The 17947-nt window shown below is 39.5% G+C and overlaps 1 protein-coding gene across 1 annotated transcript in view; it reads right to left on the bottom strand.

The window, feature by feature from the left end:
• Window positions 1-2940: 2940 nt before the first annotated feature.
• The window catches only part of STX12 (syntaxin 12), a 42065-nt gene continuing 27058 nt past the window's right edge, over window positions 2941-17947 (bottom strand). Inside the window, exons 5-9 of the mRNA XM_042950782.1 lie at window positions 13190-13233; window positions 11767-11872; window positions 7027-7099; window positions 5740-5822; window positions 2941-4458 (exon numbers count right to left, since the gene is read on the bottom strand). Coding sequence (XP_042806716.1) covers window positions 4366-4458; window positions 5740-5822; window positions 7027-7099; window positions 11767-11872; window positions 13190-13233 — 399 coding nt within the window. The 3' untranslated portion in view covers window positions 2941-4365. The remainder of the gene's footprint in view (window positions 4459-5739; window positions 5823-7026; window positions 7100-11766; window positions 11873-13189; window positions 13234-17947) is intronic.

The following is a 17947-nucleotide window of genomic DNA, read 5'->3' as shown; positions in this document are numbered from 1 at the left end:
ACCTGAGTCGAAGTCGGACGCGTAACCGACTGAGCCACCCAGGTGCCCCATGACTAGACATTTTTCTAAGAACACATGCAGCTGGTCAACATGAAAAGATGCTCAACATCACTAATCATCAGGGAAATACAAAACAATACCACAATGAGATATCACCTCACGCCTGTCAGAATGGCTAGTCCCCAAAAGACAAGAAATAGCAAATGTTGGTGAAAATGTGGAGAAAAGTGAACCCTTATGCACTGTTGGTGGGGACATACATTGGTATAGCCTCTATGGAAAACAGTATGGAGGTTCCTCAAAAAAATTAAAAATAGGAAAAAAAAATAGAACTACCATATGATCCAGCAATTTCACTTCTAGGTATTTATCTGAAGAAAATGAAAACACTAATTCAAAAACACATATGTACCCCTATGTTAATCACATTATTTACAATGGCCAAGATATGGAAGCAACCCAAGTGTCCATTGATAAATGAATCAAGATGGGGTATGTGTACACACACACGAACACACACACACACACACACACACACACACACACACACACGAATATTACTCAGCCACACACAAAACATGAAAGCTTGCTATTTGCAACAACACAGATGTGGAGGGTATTATGCTAAATTAAATAAGTCAGAGAAAGATAAATACTATATGATTTCACTTATATGGAATCTAGAAAACAAAAAAAAATGAACAAAGAAAACAAAATAGAAACAGACTCCTATATACAGGAAACAAACTGCAGGTTACCAGAGTGGGGAGGGGTTGTGGGTAGGCATAATAGGTGAAGGGGATTAAGAGGTACAAACTGCCAGTTATAAAATAAATCATGGGGATATAATACATAGCACAGATAATATTGTTGATAATGTAAAAACTTTGTTTGGGTCACCAGGGTGGCTCAGACGGTTAAGTGTCCAACTTTGGCTTAGGTCATGATCTCTACTTCGTGAGTTCAAGCCCCCCATCAGGCCCTCTGCTGTCAGCACAGTGCCTGCTTCAGATCCTCTGTCTCCCTCTCTCTCTCTCTCTCTCTCTCTCTCTCACACACACACACTCTCTAAACATTAAAAAAAAACTTTGGTGACAGGTGGTAACGGTACCTTTGTGGTGACCATTTCATAATGTATATAGATATCAAATCACTATGTTATATACCTGAAACTTAGAATATTGTAGGTCAATTATGCTTCAATTTAAAAAACGAATGGAGGACACTTAGGGTGTTTTACTTTGCACTGATGCAATGGTAATTCCAATTTGATATTTTTGTCCAATGGTAGAAGGCAGTGTATCACCACCCTTTAGCAAAACAAGACAGGACAAAACATTCTCTGAAAGCAGGAGTCTAGCTGCTACCAAGTTCTTGTTCTGGAGCATTCCCAGATGAAGGGCCCAGAATGACGTTTCTACTTTATCCTATACAGTACTACAGTTTTAATTCACTTGAGAGAATGGTAGTTCTGCTTAGTGTTTCTATAACATTCCATAAAGGAAGGAGAAAGGGGAAGAGAAAATGAAAATAATACAGAGGCAAACAATTTGTTATGTTCAGGCCAAACCCCTGTGATCCTTATAATCAGAAAATTTTACAGCTGGAAGAGAGATACTGAGAAAACTTGGGGCTCATACGTTAAAAGACTTGTCCAAATAACTACAGCGATTTAATGGCAGAGCCAAGATTCTTCAGTTTTTCTGTACTCCGGTCTAAGGGTTTTTGTTTGTTTGTTTTTAATGTTTGTTTTTGAGAGAGAGAGAGAGAGAGAGAGAGAGAGAGAGAGAGAGAGACAGAGCACGTGCAGGGGAGGAGCAGAGAGGGAGACACAGAATCGGAAGCAGGCTCCAGGCTCCGAGCTGTCAGTGCAGAGCTCGATGTGGGGCTCAAACTCACAAACTGTGAGATCATGACCTGAGCCGAAGTCAGAGGCTTAACTGACTGAGCCACCCAGGTGCCCCCGTTTGTTTTTTAAGTTTATTTATTTTGAGAGAGAGAGAGAGAGAGAGAGAGAGAGAGAGAGAGAGCGCGCGCGCAAGGGAGGAGCAGAGAAAGAGAGAAGATCCCAAGCAGGCTCTGCCCTACCAGTGCAGAGCCTGACATGGGGCTCAAACCCATGAACTGTGAGATCACGACCTGAGCAGGAATCAAGAGTCGGACACTTAACCGACTGAGCCACCCAGGCACCCCACTCGTCTAGTTTTTGACCTCCAAACTAATGGTTCTCAACCATGGTTACACATGAGAATTATCTAGAGCTTTTAAATGCCCAGGCTATATATACTCCAAGCTAACTGAATTAGAATCTTGTGGCAGGGGCACCTAGGTATCAGTATTTTTTAGTTTCTGATGGGAAGCCATGGTTAAGAACCACCATCCTAGACCATGATGCCCCCTTCCCCACCCCCCCCCTCCCCAAAGACAAACAAGGCACAGATAAGGATTCTGTGAACACGTTTATTAAGACCACCTACCACAACCTCTTGGCAACTACCACAAACTCCAGGCCATTTGAATTCTAGCCAAGGTCATATTTGCTACCCATGACCACTAGGTACCACGACCACTAGATTACATAGTATTATAGAACAGAACTATGATAGCTTCATTTAACCCAAACTGAAATTGTTTTTCACAATCAAGAATGTTTTCTTGCCTGAAATGTTACAAATGATGCACCCGAGTCCAGCTTTAATCTGGAGCTGAAGGGGCCATGATTGTAGAACCAAGCAATTAGCCCTGAAGCTGCTGCTTGGGCCACTGACACCGCAGTAGCTCCATTCTGTTTTTCAAGGAATGGGCAGCAGCGGCCCTTATTCCACCTCCAAACCAGCCCTCACCCGATCTCCAGCTTCTTGCGGGTCTCGACGTTTCTCAGGACAGCACATAACCTCATAGCTACCGCATCAGGACGTTAACTCATAAAAACTTACTACAAAAGTTTTTAAAATGTTTATTTGTATTAAGGAGTGCAAGAGTACAAAGAAACTTAGGCATTTGGGCCCTTGTTTCCCTACTATTCACATTAGTTTGGTAAAAGGAGATTAACATTAAAGGGAGTGGAAGAAATGAATATAAATATATCCAGGGTAGCCCAATCCTCTAATTCACTAAAGGATGAACTGAAATTGGCCCAAAACACATTTATGTGTGAGTCTACAGAAATTACATTCCCTTTAACTTCTCTAGACCTGTGTGGAAAAGGGAAGTGGACAACATTTATATTACAAGACAGCAATCTTTTATTGAAACATTTTTTTTTTTTTTTGTCTAAAACTACGCATGGAGATTAATCTCTTGTTCATAAATTAGGGTAAATCTAACATCACTATTCCAAACCAGTATTATTTACAAAAATGAACCTTTTCTGTATCACCAGGTTCATGGAAATAAATTTTAAACCAACTTCAGTCTAGCCTTTAAAAATCTTCCTGCCATCAAACGGCCAGCAACCCTCATGGGTAAGGGGCAGCCTTTTGACAGCAACATTCATCATTCGCCAGGAATGTAGAACCACAAGTGAACAACAACAAAAAGTTTAAATCATTCCAAACAATTCCTATTTGCTTTCCAAAAGCATGCTTTGTCTAATTCTCCCTTTCTATACAGACATGGGGAGAGGGACCCCAGAGAGCATAGTAACGTTAATTAAATTAACCTCTTATAAAAGTGAACAAGATGGTTTAGTGTGTGTACAGATGAACTGCTGCGGATGACATTAGGAAACAATAAAGTAAACTTTAAGCCCCAGTAACAGGAACCCCAATAAGTGGCCAGCTCATATAGACACTTTTAATCTGGATCAAATGTGCAGTGTTTCACTTTCCAGTTAAATACACTGTCATAATCTTTCAAACCAGAAAGAGAATAGGCTTCTTGGGAATTCAAATTAAAATGTTAAATAATAAAAAGTACTGACTTATAATATAGTTTCTGACAGACTCCGCTGCACTGGGTGTCAGAAAGAAATTCTATCTCAGTTGCTAGTAAAAAGGTGAATCTAGTATACACACAAAATGACAATATTACAAGACTGTAGTGTCACCTGTCAAAACAAGAACATCTAGAATGGAATTTTCAGTAAACACTTGGGATGAAAGGTGATCAGAACACAAGAGAAAGCAAAATCCACATAAATTAATTCTGAATTTGAGAAATCAATAAAATGTATACGTAAATTGATAAATACTGTCTCCATAGGTCACTAATTCCAAGGACTAGTTAGTAGTTATTTTCTAACTAAATTATTACAGGACATTCTGGTGTATGCTCTCTTCTTGTGATCAGTTTGTTCTGGCAAGACTCCATGAAGCACGTGCCCTTGAAAACAGCTCAGCAGAAGGCGGCTCTGAGGCAATCACTTCATTTATAAATTTGCCAGATAATAAGTACCAAGATTACAATAATCACCGACAGGACAAGCACCAGGATACAGATCTTCTTGCGAGATTTTTTCTGAGGAGAAAAATATGTAAGGAGACACTCGTGAAACAAGTAAAATTCTTCTTATCTAAGACTCCAAGATGTTTCATAAATCTGCCTCCTTGTAATTCAAAATGAATTCTATCCATGCATGAATACGGAGAGAGGCATGCCCCAAATCTCGACAGTTATCAGCAGCAGGAGGCAACAGTACGAGTTCTAATTCCTAATACATTTTTGCAAAGGGATTGTTTATACCTCTGCTGCTAGGCATTAGTTGTAATAAAATAAGTTACTTGTGCATGTGTATTTTAATAAACGTTTTATGCCTGTTATAAAATTTTATGTTTGTTGTAAAAAATACAGACAAGCAGAAAGAAAATAATCACCTACGGATAAAACTGCTGACATTTTGATTCTATTTCCTTATGATCTTTTTTATCGATGCATATCGTTATTTGACAGAATTGGGATCATACTGTATGATGTTTTTCTCACTTAACATTTTAGCATAAAAATTTAATTCCCACACAATATAATATTGAGTGGATGTGTGTAATTTACTTCATAATTCCTTTACTGTTTGACACTAAAGTTGCCATCACTCAGTTTTTAAAAGGAAACACTATTATTAAATACAGATTTCTTTAAGAACATTTCTGGGTAAAATATAACCCAGGAACATGGAAAATGGCTGAAATGCCGTCTATTTCTAGAAAGCGATATAGCACCAAACAGAGGAAATGAACAGTAGCTCCTTCAGCGTGTTTGAGACAAAGATCCAGATAAATGTCACAAATCCGGAGTTTCAGCTAATATGTAAAAGAGAATCACTTCATACAAAGTACAACAATTAACTTCTACTTATTCATAGAAAAAGAACCCCCAAATGATAAACCCCTAATGATTCACAAATAGCAGCTGGAATTGATTTTATGTCCATCCTCTGTAGCAATAGTCAACATAAAGTATCTGCAAAGTCCTACTTTGTACCTATTACTATACTAATCGAAACAAATTTTAGCTGCTCATAATATAAAATAAGCCCTATGCCAGATTTAGGTATCATGCTACCTTATGGGGTTAGCCTCGTAGCAGTGAAGCTCCTGTGTAAGTTTATTCAAGGTTTGATGTCTTTTTGTAGATTTCGCTGTGGAGGAAAATACTAAAAACGGAACTGGGACAGCAATTATGACCACTTGCCTCCAGCTCAAGCCTAACAGGCAAAAGGCTGCAGCTGTTCTGAACGTGTCAATGAGCCGTGATGGCCCATAAATCTGCAGCACAGTGACTTTCTTTGGTACCTGCTTTTACCTGATAGTAGGCAGCTCGCTGTAACTGATCAGTGGCTCTTTCTACATGTACCTCTGAGCTTTCCACATTGGCTTCTATGCTGTCTGCAAAGAAAAAGAAGGGCAGTGGATGTTTTTACCACACTCGATGTTTCAAGATGGCAAATTAAACACACTCCTGATATTGTGGGTTCTGGTTTGACCACCATCTATCCAGCTATCCAGCCATGAAATCAAAAGTTACTAACTGGGTAAGAGAATAGCTCTATTCTTTGGAAATAAATAGTGAACTCTTTTTGTGGTAAAGGGTTATGAAGTATGCAACTGACCCACAAATGCTTCAGAAAAAATCGTGTATACACATATATATTTAGAGAGAAAGACTTAGAGCAAATATAAAGCAAATGGGGTAGAACGTTAATAAGAGGTAAATCCGGGTAAAGGTTACAAAAGAGTTCCTGTAGTATTTTTATTTTTGCAACTTTTCTAAACTTGAAATTATTTCCAAATAAAAAAGCTTAAAAAAAGAGTTACTAATCCCAAAATTGTGCAAGTTTCTGGAGATAAAAGCTGGGAAGCCAACAGCTATTTTCCTAAACAGCCAAAGACTTAAAAAGAGGCTATGGAGGGGCGTCTGGGTGGCTCAGTCGGTTGAGCGTCCGGCTTTGGCTCAGGTCATGATCTCACGGTTTGTGAGTTCGAGCCCCGAGTCGGGCTCTGTGCTGACAGCTCAGAGCCTGGAGCCTGTTTCGGATTCTGTGTCTCCTTCTCTCTCTGCTCCTCTCCTGATCACATTCTGTCTCTCTCTCGCTCAAAAATAAATAAACATTAAAAAATAAATAAATAAATAAAAATAAAAAGAGGCTCCGGCAAGTTGAGCTGAGTACTCACGGGGGTCTCACTTTTGCATCTACATTTGACACTATAAGAGAAGGGCTAAGAAAATGAATTTAATAATTTTAATTTTTACTTATTGAAAAAAAATTTTTAAACATTTATTCATTTTTGAGAGACAGAGACAGAGTGCGAGCAGGGGAGGGGCAGAGAAAGAGAGGGAGACACAGAATCTGAAGCAGGCTCCAGGCTCTGAGCTGTCAGCACAGAGCCCAATGAGGAGCTCAAACTCGTGAACCATGAGATCATGACCTGAGCTGAAGTCGGATGCCCAACCGACTGAGCCACCCAGGTGCCCCAAATTTAATAATTTTAAAATGGCATTCCTAAATTCCTAAGACACATCTTACTGACTTCCTCATACACAAATACTACTATTAACTCACCTTATGGTAAAGGAATCAATGATACATACCAATTAGATCACCCTGATCATGGATCATCATGGCCAAATCTTTAAATATCTGATTGACATCCAAAATGTCAGCCTAAGGAACACAAAAAATAATTAATATTAGGCAACATGTTAGACAATTCAGTTCCTCTACTTAGCTAAAATTTTGGCTATAAACATAACACGTGTTTCTAAGGCTCATAAATCATGCTTTCTCCACAAACTGAAAATGAAAATAATGTTAATTAACATTTACTAAATGCCTACTATGTGCCAAGAACTATACCTGGTAGATAATTCAGCACAGACTCTTAGAGTCTGAATGTCAGCTAGAGAGGACCCACAGTCTTGCTGTGTGAAGTTAATCCTCCACAGTCTTGTACCATCTTGGGCCAGTCTCTCTAAAATGTGGATAATGACGGTACCCATCTCATACTAACGCACAGAAGTACTAAATAAATTGATATAAAGTTCTCAGAACTGTGTGATAAGCATTTCATAAGTGTTAGCTATTATTAATCATTACTTAGTTGGTACCCATGACAACAAAATGAAACATATATTATCCCCATTGTACAGAAAACTGGGGCTCAGAGAGGTTTATGACTTGTCCCGAGGTCTCAAAGATAGCTAGTGGCAGAGCTGAGAACGAAAAGTTCATGATATTTTTATTATGTTACTATGCCTCTATGATATTTACATTAACTATTCAGTAACTGTATGAAGTCAAGTATCTCTGAGGATAATAAGGCTCAGAGAGGTTATATAACTGGTCACAAAGCTGGTCAGTGAGGAAACTAAGTGTTGGGGCCAGAATATCTCTACAGCCTACGCTCTTTTTTTTTTTTTCCTTATAAGTAGGCTCCGGGGAGCCCAGCATGGAGCCTATCACGAGGCTCGAACTCATGACTCTGAGATCAAGACCTAAGCTGAGATCAAGAGTCGGACGCCTACCTGACTGAGCCATCCAGGTGCCCCAAGTCCAGGCTCTTTCAATTGCAATATACTGCTTCTCGGAATGGCACGATAAAAAACAATGCCTTGAAAGCCATGACTTCCTAATCATAGCTTAGCAAGACTAGTTCTTACCAGCACCTCAAAACCTCAATTACTTGCTAAGAGTCTACTGTAGTTGGCACAGTCTGCTAGTTGCTGTAGATACAGAAAGACTGACTAGCTACTGGGGTGGGATGGAAGGGGGTGGGATCAGTACTTTTCTTTATAAGTCATTATATAGGAAGTGATTAGTAAATAGTACAGTAAGGAGTGTAGAGAAAGGCTTGCAGAAGAAGTAGGACTTGAGTTGTACCTTAAAGCAAAAGAGAAGCCATATAAACAAAAAGTTAACAGAGTTAAAGAGCAAAGAGCCCAGTTTGGTTACAACACAGGTATGCAATTGTGATTTATAATAAGAAGTATATATTTAGTCTTCATCCTGTTCCTGGAGCAGAGCTGTTAAAACCCTTGAAATTTCCTGAGTGATAAGAGAGATAAAATTATCTCTCATTATTCATAAGAAACCACTTTCAACCACACCTGAGCTTATGTTAAGAACAAGGCTTTTGGGGGCGCCTGGGTGGCTCAGTCGGTTAGGCGGCCGACTTCGGCTCAGGTCATGATCTCGCGGTCCGTGAGTTCGAGCCCCGCGTCGGGCTCTGTGCTGACAACTCAGAGCCTGGAGCCTGCTTCGGATTCTGTGTCTCCCTCTCTCTCTCTGACTCTCCTCGTTCATGCTCTGTCTCTGTCTGTCTCAAAAATAAATAAACGTTAAAAAAAAAAAAATTAAAAAAAAAAAAAAGAACAAGGCTTTTGGAAAGCCCCTCAGGATGGGGGCTGGTTGCCAGGGGAACCAATCTTCTCATCAGAGGGGCTGGAGGTTGACTCAACCACCAATAGCCAATGATTTAATCAACCATGCCTACATAACGAAGCCTCCACAAAAATACTAAACGGCAGGACTGAGAACACTGCTGGGTTGGTGAGCACAGAGGTCCTGGGAGAGTGGTGCACGTGGAGATGGCATGGAAGCTCCACACCCATTCCCCTGTGTATCTCTTCATCTGGCTGCTCCTGAGCTGTAACCTTTTATGATAAAGCAGTAACCTACTGTTTTCCTAAGCTCTAAGCTGCTCTAGCAAATTAATCAAAGCCAAGGCCATGAGAACCTCCAATTGACAGCCTGTCAGAAGCACAGGTAACAACCTAGACTTACAACTGGCTTCCCAAGCTGTGGAGAGGATGCAGTCTTGTGGGACTGAGCCCTTAACCTGTGGGATCTGATGCTAACTCCAGGTAGATAGTGTCAGAATTGGGTTAAATTGTAAAACACCCAGCTGGTGTTACAGAATTGCTTCATGTGGATGAAGCCCACGTTTGGTGGCCAGAAATGTTAGAAGTGCAGTGTGAGAGTCGAGGAGACACAACACTGTGTTGTTTCTCCATTAGAATAGGGTTTGTGGGGCACCTGGTGGTTCAGCCCGTTAAGTGTCCAACTTCGGCTCAGGTCACAATCTCACGGTTTGAGGGTTTGAGTCCTGCATTGGGCTCAGCGCTGATGGTGCAGAGCCTGCTTGGGATTCTCTCTCTCCCCCTCTCTCTCTGCCCCTCCCCCACTTGTGTGCGTGCGTGTGTGTGTGTGCGCGCGCGCATGCGTGCACGCTCTCTCTCAAAATAAATAAATAAACTTAAAAAAAGAAAAAAGAATAGGGTTTGTACAGTAGATGTAGGAAATGACTGGAGAGGAAAATCCAGCCCCAGTTAAGGCATCTGGACGTAATGTTGCTGAATCTGTCAAGTGCCCACTATGCTCCTGACATCCACCACCTTACACTGCTTTCCTTAGCTGCATGTCTCACTCGACTCTCTGCTAGAACAGTATTTCTAATGTCAGAGAACCAAGTTGATGATTAGTTGCAGTAGGTGAAAAAGAGAAAAAATAAGACATCTTTGAAGACAATAAAATCATCACAGTTGAGGATGAATTGTTCCATCTCAACACAGACACTTAAAAAAAAATTAAAAAAGAAAATAAAAAAGTGAAAAAAATTACAAATAAAAATTAGTAAAAATTATATACGTGTGTGTGTGTGTGGCTCAGTCACTTAAGCTTCCAACTTCGGTTCAGGCCACAATCTCACCATTCATGAGTTCAAGCCCCATGTCAGGCTTTGTGCTGACAGCTCAGAGCCTGGAGCCTGCTTTAGATCCTGTGTTTTCCTCTCTCTCTGCCCCTCCCCCACTTATACTCTGTCTCTCTCTCAAAAATAAATAAATATTTAATATATATATATATACACATGTATTTTTATTTTAAATATATATATAAATATATATATTAAATATACATATATATTTAAAATATATATATATTTATTTTAAATATATATATATAATTTAAATATATATATATATATATATATATATATATATAAAACACAGGAGTGCCTGGTTGGGTGTCCAATTTTGGGTCAGGTCATGATCTCTCAGTTTGTGAGTTCGTGCCCCACATTGGGTTCTCCGCTGTCAGCCCAGAGTCTGCTTCGGATCCTCTTTTTCTCTCTCTCTCTGCCCTTTCCCTGCTCATGCTTTCTCTCTCAAAAATAAATAAACACTAAAAAAAAATAAACACAAACACCAATGGTCTCTAGGGCAGTGAGTCTCTACCCTGAATGTCCATTATAATCACCTGGTAGGTTTGTAAAAAAAAAAAAAAAAAAAAGAAAAATCCATGCCCAGGGCCTCTTGTGGCTATCTGCCCATTTTTAACATACAAAAAATAGGAATTTCACAAAATTGAAAATAATAGTTGGTGGGTAAGGGAGGACAGCTGAGCATTTGGAAAAAAAATCTCCAAGTGACACTAAGGTACAGAGTTCAGAGCCACTGCCACAGCTGAAGGTCATAGAGGCACTCCAAGTTTCTCCTCTCTACAGCCCCCCTCTCCCCACTGCCCCCAGGGATGGCAGTCTTCTAGCTGTGTGGAGGAGAAAACTCCTTAAGTTTAAGAATATACTGGTCATGGGGTTGCTGTGGGTGGCTCAGTTGGTTGAGCATCCGACTTTGGCTCTGGTCATGATCTCCCAGTTTGTGAGTTCGAACCCCACACTGGTTCTCCCTTTCTCTCTGCCCTTCCCCCACTTGTGTGTGCTCATGCTCTCTCTCTCTCTCTCAAAAATAAATAAACATAAAAAAAAAAAAAGAATATGCTGGTCACTACATAAGTTAAGGTTAACCTGAAAATCAGGTAAGAAAGGCCTCAAGACCTTTCCCGCAACCCCCACCTCAAAAACTGTTCCTGTTTCTCTGCACTGAACTATATCCACAACCTGGGACTGGACTTTGGGAGGCACAAAAATTAAGCAAACTTTTTGGTCTGCCTTTATTCTGAGGTACTCAGATTAAGCAAAGGGGCTCTCTCCATAGACTCCTACCTGATCTAGAAGTTGACATAGAGGTCTAGAGGCAAAGTATTAACGAGCAATAAAATATGTGTTTGCCTTGCTCTGTTCTTCATGCCTTGTTCTGTCGTTCTCGTGGACACCATGTACGATATGGTAATTGAAGAAAGAATTTGAGTCTTTTTGGGCACCGTAGCCGGTACTGTCGTAAGAGTAGTTCAAATTCGCCATGATTACACTGAGATATAATATACAAATCACATAAGGACTCATTTCATGCTTTTTCATAATCACTGAGGGAAAATCCAGGTGGGTTAGAGTGCAGATACACGGAGTCAAACAAACAACACAACCTGGCTCTCACCTCCAGCTGCCGAATTGCTGTTTCTCTCTCTTTAATAAGTTCCAGATCCTGTTCAGTGATGGCCACCTCATCCTCCTGGCTCTGCATCTGGTTCCACTCCTCATGGCTGCAAGGAGACAAGCACATTAGTTGATTCCTCCTCTCTAAGGTGTACACGAGACGCCTACAACATCTCGACTACCAGCAGAGCCTATCCAAGGACACTACTAGGGCTCAAATGCCTCTGGTATCAATACAAAGTCCTTGAGGGCCATGTTCTTCCTATCTGGAGGCGAAGAGCTGATAACACCAAGAAAACAAAGTCTCAGCTCCCATGGGCAAAACAGAGATGAAGCAGGATTATAAGGGATGGGACTCCTTGCTGTTTTCCAGCTGGGGGCACACGTTCTGCAATCTTGCCAGGGCTTACTAGACAAGGAAAGCAGACAGAGACTTGAAGTCAATGAAGCATACTGGCCCATCCCCTCTCAAAGTGCAAGCTGTGTTGGTCTCCCGGGTACTAAATGGGTGGAGGAGAGCAGGCTAAGCGATCTGTCAGTGCTTTTCCAATTTGTCTAACAGAATCACATCCTCTGGTTTTCAGAAAATTCCTTGAGGTTATGCTTTGGGTTAAATGCCTCTCAAAAGAAAACTAAAATAAAAAGCTAGTGAAATGTTTTAACTCTTCTTTTCAGGTACCATATTTAGAAAAAAGGCACACTACATATTATGTTAGACATAAAACACTTTGGAAATCCAGTATTAAGCATTTTCCCAATGGTCGACATAAATCAGACATCATCTCCACAGTATTTAAAGGGTTTCCTCCATGTGCTAGAGATACAAAACTGAATAAAATAGATCCCACCAGGCACACCTTTGAGGTGCTCACAGTGTAGTGAGGAAAGACAGATACGTACCTATGATAAAGCATTTTAAGTTCTGAATACCACAAATACATTTCTATGCAATTGGTTAATTCAGTTTGGAGAAGTGAAAAAAGAAGATGTCTTTCAGGTGCAAATTGTTTGCTTTTTTTCTTGTACTGCTCCTAAAAGAATGAGTTGCTTCCGTTTTAGAGATGGGTAAACAGAGACCCAAGAACTTTGAAAAACTTAAATCTGAATAAGAGGTAAAATCCTAATCTGTAGATTCATGTGTTAATACTTACTCCTAGGGAGCCAAGCTCTCTTCCCAACACAAAGACATCAGGGATTCCTTTGGCTTTTTTATTCACCTTGAAATTATTCCTTCCCTAATTCAAAGATCTTAGAAAAGCCCACGGTTTTGACTTTTTAACTTTATTTGGTGGATTATAAGTTACTCACCCCACATCTCCCTTTATTTTTCCTTCTTTTCTGTATTGTTTTTTAAAATTAGAGGTAAGTAAAACGTACAGAATCCCATCTCAACCAGCCAGCAGGCTATATGGATAATTCCTTACCCATCAAATGAGACGAGCTGCTCCTCTCTTTGCCTCTCCTCCGCCTAGAAAGCAGATGGCATTATTGCTGCTGTTATCCAGAAACACGTCACAGACACACAAAACAATGCTTCCTTTTGCTACAGTATAAAGAAGCAACATTCCTTGGCTCCAACAGGATCTGTAAGATGACACAGGCCTCTGGCAATCTGTCTCGACTAGGAAATGGATGTGAAGTAGCTAAAAGCATATCTGGGCTCAGAACGGCACCCCTACTGAACAGGACAGAGAGAACATGGGTAGGAGAGAGGAGTAAACAGTAATCATGATAAACTATTTTACAATCTATATGGAGGCAGAATAAGGGAAAGAGTTGAAAACTTGCAAGGAAACAAACTTTCACAACATGTGAAGATTTTTTTAAATGGACATTTATGGCATATCAGGCACTAAAGTGGCAGACTCAGTTCAAAAATCTGTCTAATGCATATATTAAAAACAAGAAAAGATTTTAAAAGAGCAATCTATTCCAATTAGAAAAATTGCCTTTTTATAATAGCAATAATTAAAAGAGCAAACAAAATGGAGAAAATTTCAAAATTCAACCCATCCAGAGGAACACTGTGAGGTTTTTTTGGTTGTTTTAATTTTTATTCTTTCCCCAGATCAAGAAAGAAACAAAAACATTGCTAGTGTCCTCAAGCCTACCTATGTGCCCTTCTCCAATTACAAACCCCCTCCCTTGCCCTTAAAGTAATACTACCCTGACTTTATGGTGATCACTTTCTTGTATTTTTAATACAGTGATATGAATCCGTATTTAATATCATTTTACCTGATTTTGAACTTCACATGGAGTTACACTGTTTGTATTCTTTCATGCTTTGATTGGATCACAACCAGATTGTGCCAGATCCATTCCTGATGCTGAATGTAACTGTGGTTCATGCATTTCCTTACTTAGCTGTATATTATAGTATGTGAACACACCATAATGCATTTATCTGTTCTACAACAGATGGACATTCGGAGGTTTCCAATTTTTGACTGCTACAAAAAATGCTGCTGTGAACATTCTAATACATATATCCTGATATACAAATTTACAGTTTTCTCTAGGATAGAACTGATGTGTTCTGAAGTTACAGGCAAAGTGTTTTCCAGGGGTTGCTTCACTTCAGACTATAACTGGCCAGGTAGGAATGTTCCTGTTGTATCGTATCTATAACAACTACCCTCAGTGTTCACAGAACTTAAAATTTTTGCCCTACTTTTGGACATGAAATAGTACCTCATTGTGGTTTTAATTTGCAGTTTCATAACTACTGAAGAAGTTGAGTACCTCTCCATTTGACCATTATTTAAAATAATACTAAGATGTTATTTGCCATTTTCACTGTGTTGATGTTTACACTCATGGAACAAAAACAATGGTGGATAAAACTGCTGGCATTTTAATGCGAATGCAAGGCAGTGGCACCAAACTGCACTACTGTTATTGTATTCTTCATCACTATACACAAAAAAGCCAGTTCGTCCTTAATGAAGCCATTAAAATTATAAACTAAGTATATCTCAAGACCTCAATACAGGTCTTTAAAACATTCCGTATGAGACCTGAAGTACACACAAAGCACTTCTGTGCTGTACAGAAATCCAATGCTTGTCTCCAGGAAAAGCACATGTGTAATTGAGCTGCTGGCTGAACTAGCTACTTCCTTTTAGGGGACATCATTTTACATATTTAATATAATTTATATATAAAACTGTTACAAACTTTAAAAAATGTGTAAACTTTTAATAAAATTTGTCTATATATATAATTACAAACTTCTGTATGTGTGATATATGTATAACAACCTATGGTTATTCACATGGGTATTTGGCAGATAAGTTCTTTTTTTCTTTTTTTATGTTTATTTACTTTTGAGACAGAGAGAGACAGAGCATGAGCGGGGAGGGTTAGAGAAAGGGAGACACAGAATCCGAAGCAGGCTCCAGGCTCCGAGCTGTCAGCACAGAGCCCGATGCGGGGCTTGAACTCCCAGACTGTGAGATCATGACCTGACCTGAAGTTGGATGCTGAACCAACTGAGCCATCCAGGCGCCCCTGGCAGATAAGTTCTTGAAGATAAACAATGTAAGCTTGTCACCTCAAGGACAACAACGGACAGTGTGTGTTGCCAGTGATAAAAAATCTAGCTTCCAGGGGCACCTGGGTGGCTCAGTCAGTTAAGCATCCAACTCTTGATCGCAGCTCAGGTCACGATCTCATAGTTTGTGAGTTCCAGCCCCTGATCGGGCTCTGAGCTGATAGCGCGGAGGAGCCTGCTTGGAATTCTTTCTCCCTCTCTCTGGCCCTACCCAACTTATGCTCGCTCGCTCTCTCTCTCTCTCAAAATAAATAATAAACTTGAAAAAAATCTAGCTTTCAAATAAAAAAACCAGAATGCTGGAAAATTTGTATCTACCACTTGTGAACTTAAGAGTTTCACAACTCTCTCAAAGTCTCTTAAAGATTTTTCTGATAAAACTGAAGATAACTATATTACCTTTTGATATTGTATACTGAAGTATATCAACATTTGGAAGACCTGCATAACTTGGGGAATCAATATCTTCCAAATGATAAATACATGATATAAAAATCATATGTGGATAAAAGATCCAATCAAAATACAAAACAGACCAACACATTTGGATGTACCAGAGTACATCCAAAAGCAGTTATTTTTAATGAAAATCTAATTTATATTTATGTTAATATGTAATGGGTTTATTATTTGTAAATGAATAAACATTTTTAAAACTTCACAGTTTTAATTTCTAGTATTTATCAGTAGATACCATTCATACAAATAAAAGCTCTCTGGCGTCCCTAATAATTTTAAGTGTAATATAGGGTCCTGAGATCAAAAAGTCTGAGAAACCACTGCTCTATTGGGTTGTATCTTTTTCATATTGATTCATGGGAATTCTTTCTATATTCTGGTTACTACTAATCCTTTGTCAGGTATACATATAGTAATATCTTCTCTCTGTTTGTGGTTTGTCTTTTCACATATTTACCACTTTCTTTGCTCTTCATTCCTTTCTGCTTTTCAGACTTTCCATCTGAGCTCACCGTCCTTCTCCCTAAAGTACATTTTTTAGAATGTTAAGTAAGGTGTGCTGAGAGTAAACTCACTTTTGACTGAAAATGTCTTTAATTAGCCCTCATTCTGGATATGTATTTTCACTGGGTTTAGAATCCTACGTAGGCAGTTATTGTCCTTTAGGACATTAAAGACAGTCCTTGACTGGCTTCCACTGTTGATATTGAGAAATCAACTGCCAATCCAACTACTGCATCTTTGAAGGTATTCTATAGTTTCCCTGGCTATTTTTACAATTTTCCTTTTTCTTCGGAGTTCTGAAGTTTCTCTCTGATGTATCTACATGCAAGTCTTTTATTTATTCGTTTTGAGATTTGTTTGCCTTTTTGAAACTGAAGATTAGTGCCTCTCATAAGTTCTAAAATATCACCAGCCATTATCTCTTCAAATATCACCTCTGTTCTAAGTTTGCTCCGCTCTTATTCTGAAACTCCAATTAAAACTAGGTTAGATCCTTCACTTCATTCTCATTTCTCATAATCTTTCTTCCTATTTAACTTCTTAACCCCGTCCTACATGCTGATACATAATATCGTAAGATAGAAAATATCAGGGCACCTGGGTAACTCAATTGGTAGAGAGTCCAACTTCGGCTCAGGTCACGATCACAGTTCATGAGTTCAAGCCCCGCATCTGTGCTGTGCTGACAGCTCAGAGCCTGGAGCCTGCTTCGGATTCTGTGTCTCCCTCCCTCTCTCCCACTGCCCTGCTCATACTCTGTCTCTCAAAATGTGAATAAACGTTAAAAAAAAAATTAAAAAAAAAAAAAAAGATAGGAAATATCTTCTATTTTCTAGTTAAATCATCAATCAAGTTTTTAGTTTCCATATTTTTCAATTCTAGAAAATATTCTGACTCTTTGCCAAAGTTTTGTATAGTTTCCTGCTTCCTGTAGATGTTTTCAAAATTCTTTTACTTTGGGGCGCCTGGGTGTCTTAGTCAGTTAAGTGTCCGACTTGGGCTCAGGTCATGATCTCACGGTTTGTGGGTTCGAGCCCTGCCATTGGGTTCTGTGTTGACAGCTCAGAGCCTGGAACCTGCTTCGGAATCTGTGTCTCCCTCTCTCTCTGCCCCTCCCACACTCGTGCTCTGTCTCTCTCTCAAAAAGAAAAACATTAGAAAAAAAATAAAATAATGACTTAAAAATTTTTTCTTTTATTTCTTTAAACCCAGTAAGTTACAGTTATCTTCTAATTCTAATATATGAAGTCTCTGTAGGTCTATTTCACCTCACTGTTGTTCCTACTAGTTCTTGTTCAGAGTTACTTCTTTGTGTACTTGGTTATTTTTAACCCAGTGCTGATCATTATGCTACAAAAATTGTTTGAGGGTATTCTTTCAGGGCTAGGCTTATCTAACAAGAAAGGATGTGTACTCGCTTCTGCCTGGCACCTACGTACTCTACCATTGCAGAACTACTTGAAGCTTGAGGCTTTGGGGCCATTCATGTAGTATGAATTTGGGCAGTAAACTTGCTTCAAGGTTCCTTTGTGCTACAACTTATTGTCTGAATGTCCCCTCTCCCCTGCTGTCCTCCACCACCTGCTCAGCTCAGTGCTAATGCAATCTTTTTGTGGGAAAGAAGGACTTACTTTTGGCATACCCATCCCGAAAAGAATATGGC

This window comes from Panthera leo, chromosome C1 (genome assembly GCF_018350215.1).
Source record: "Panthera leo isolate Ple1 chromosome C1, P.leo_Ple1_pat1.1, whole genome shotgun sequence".
NCBI lineage: Eukaryota > Metazoa > Chordata > Mammalia > Carnivora > Felidae > Panthera > Panthera leo.
Note: the sequence above shows the minus strand (reverse complement) of the source record. Positions and strands in the feature narration are given on the sequence as shown.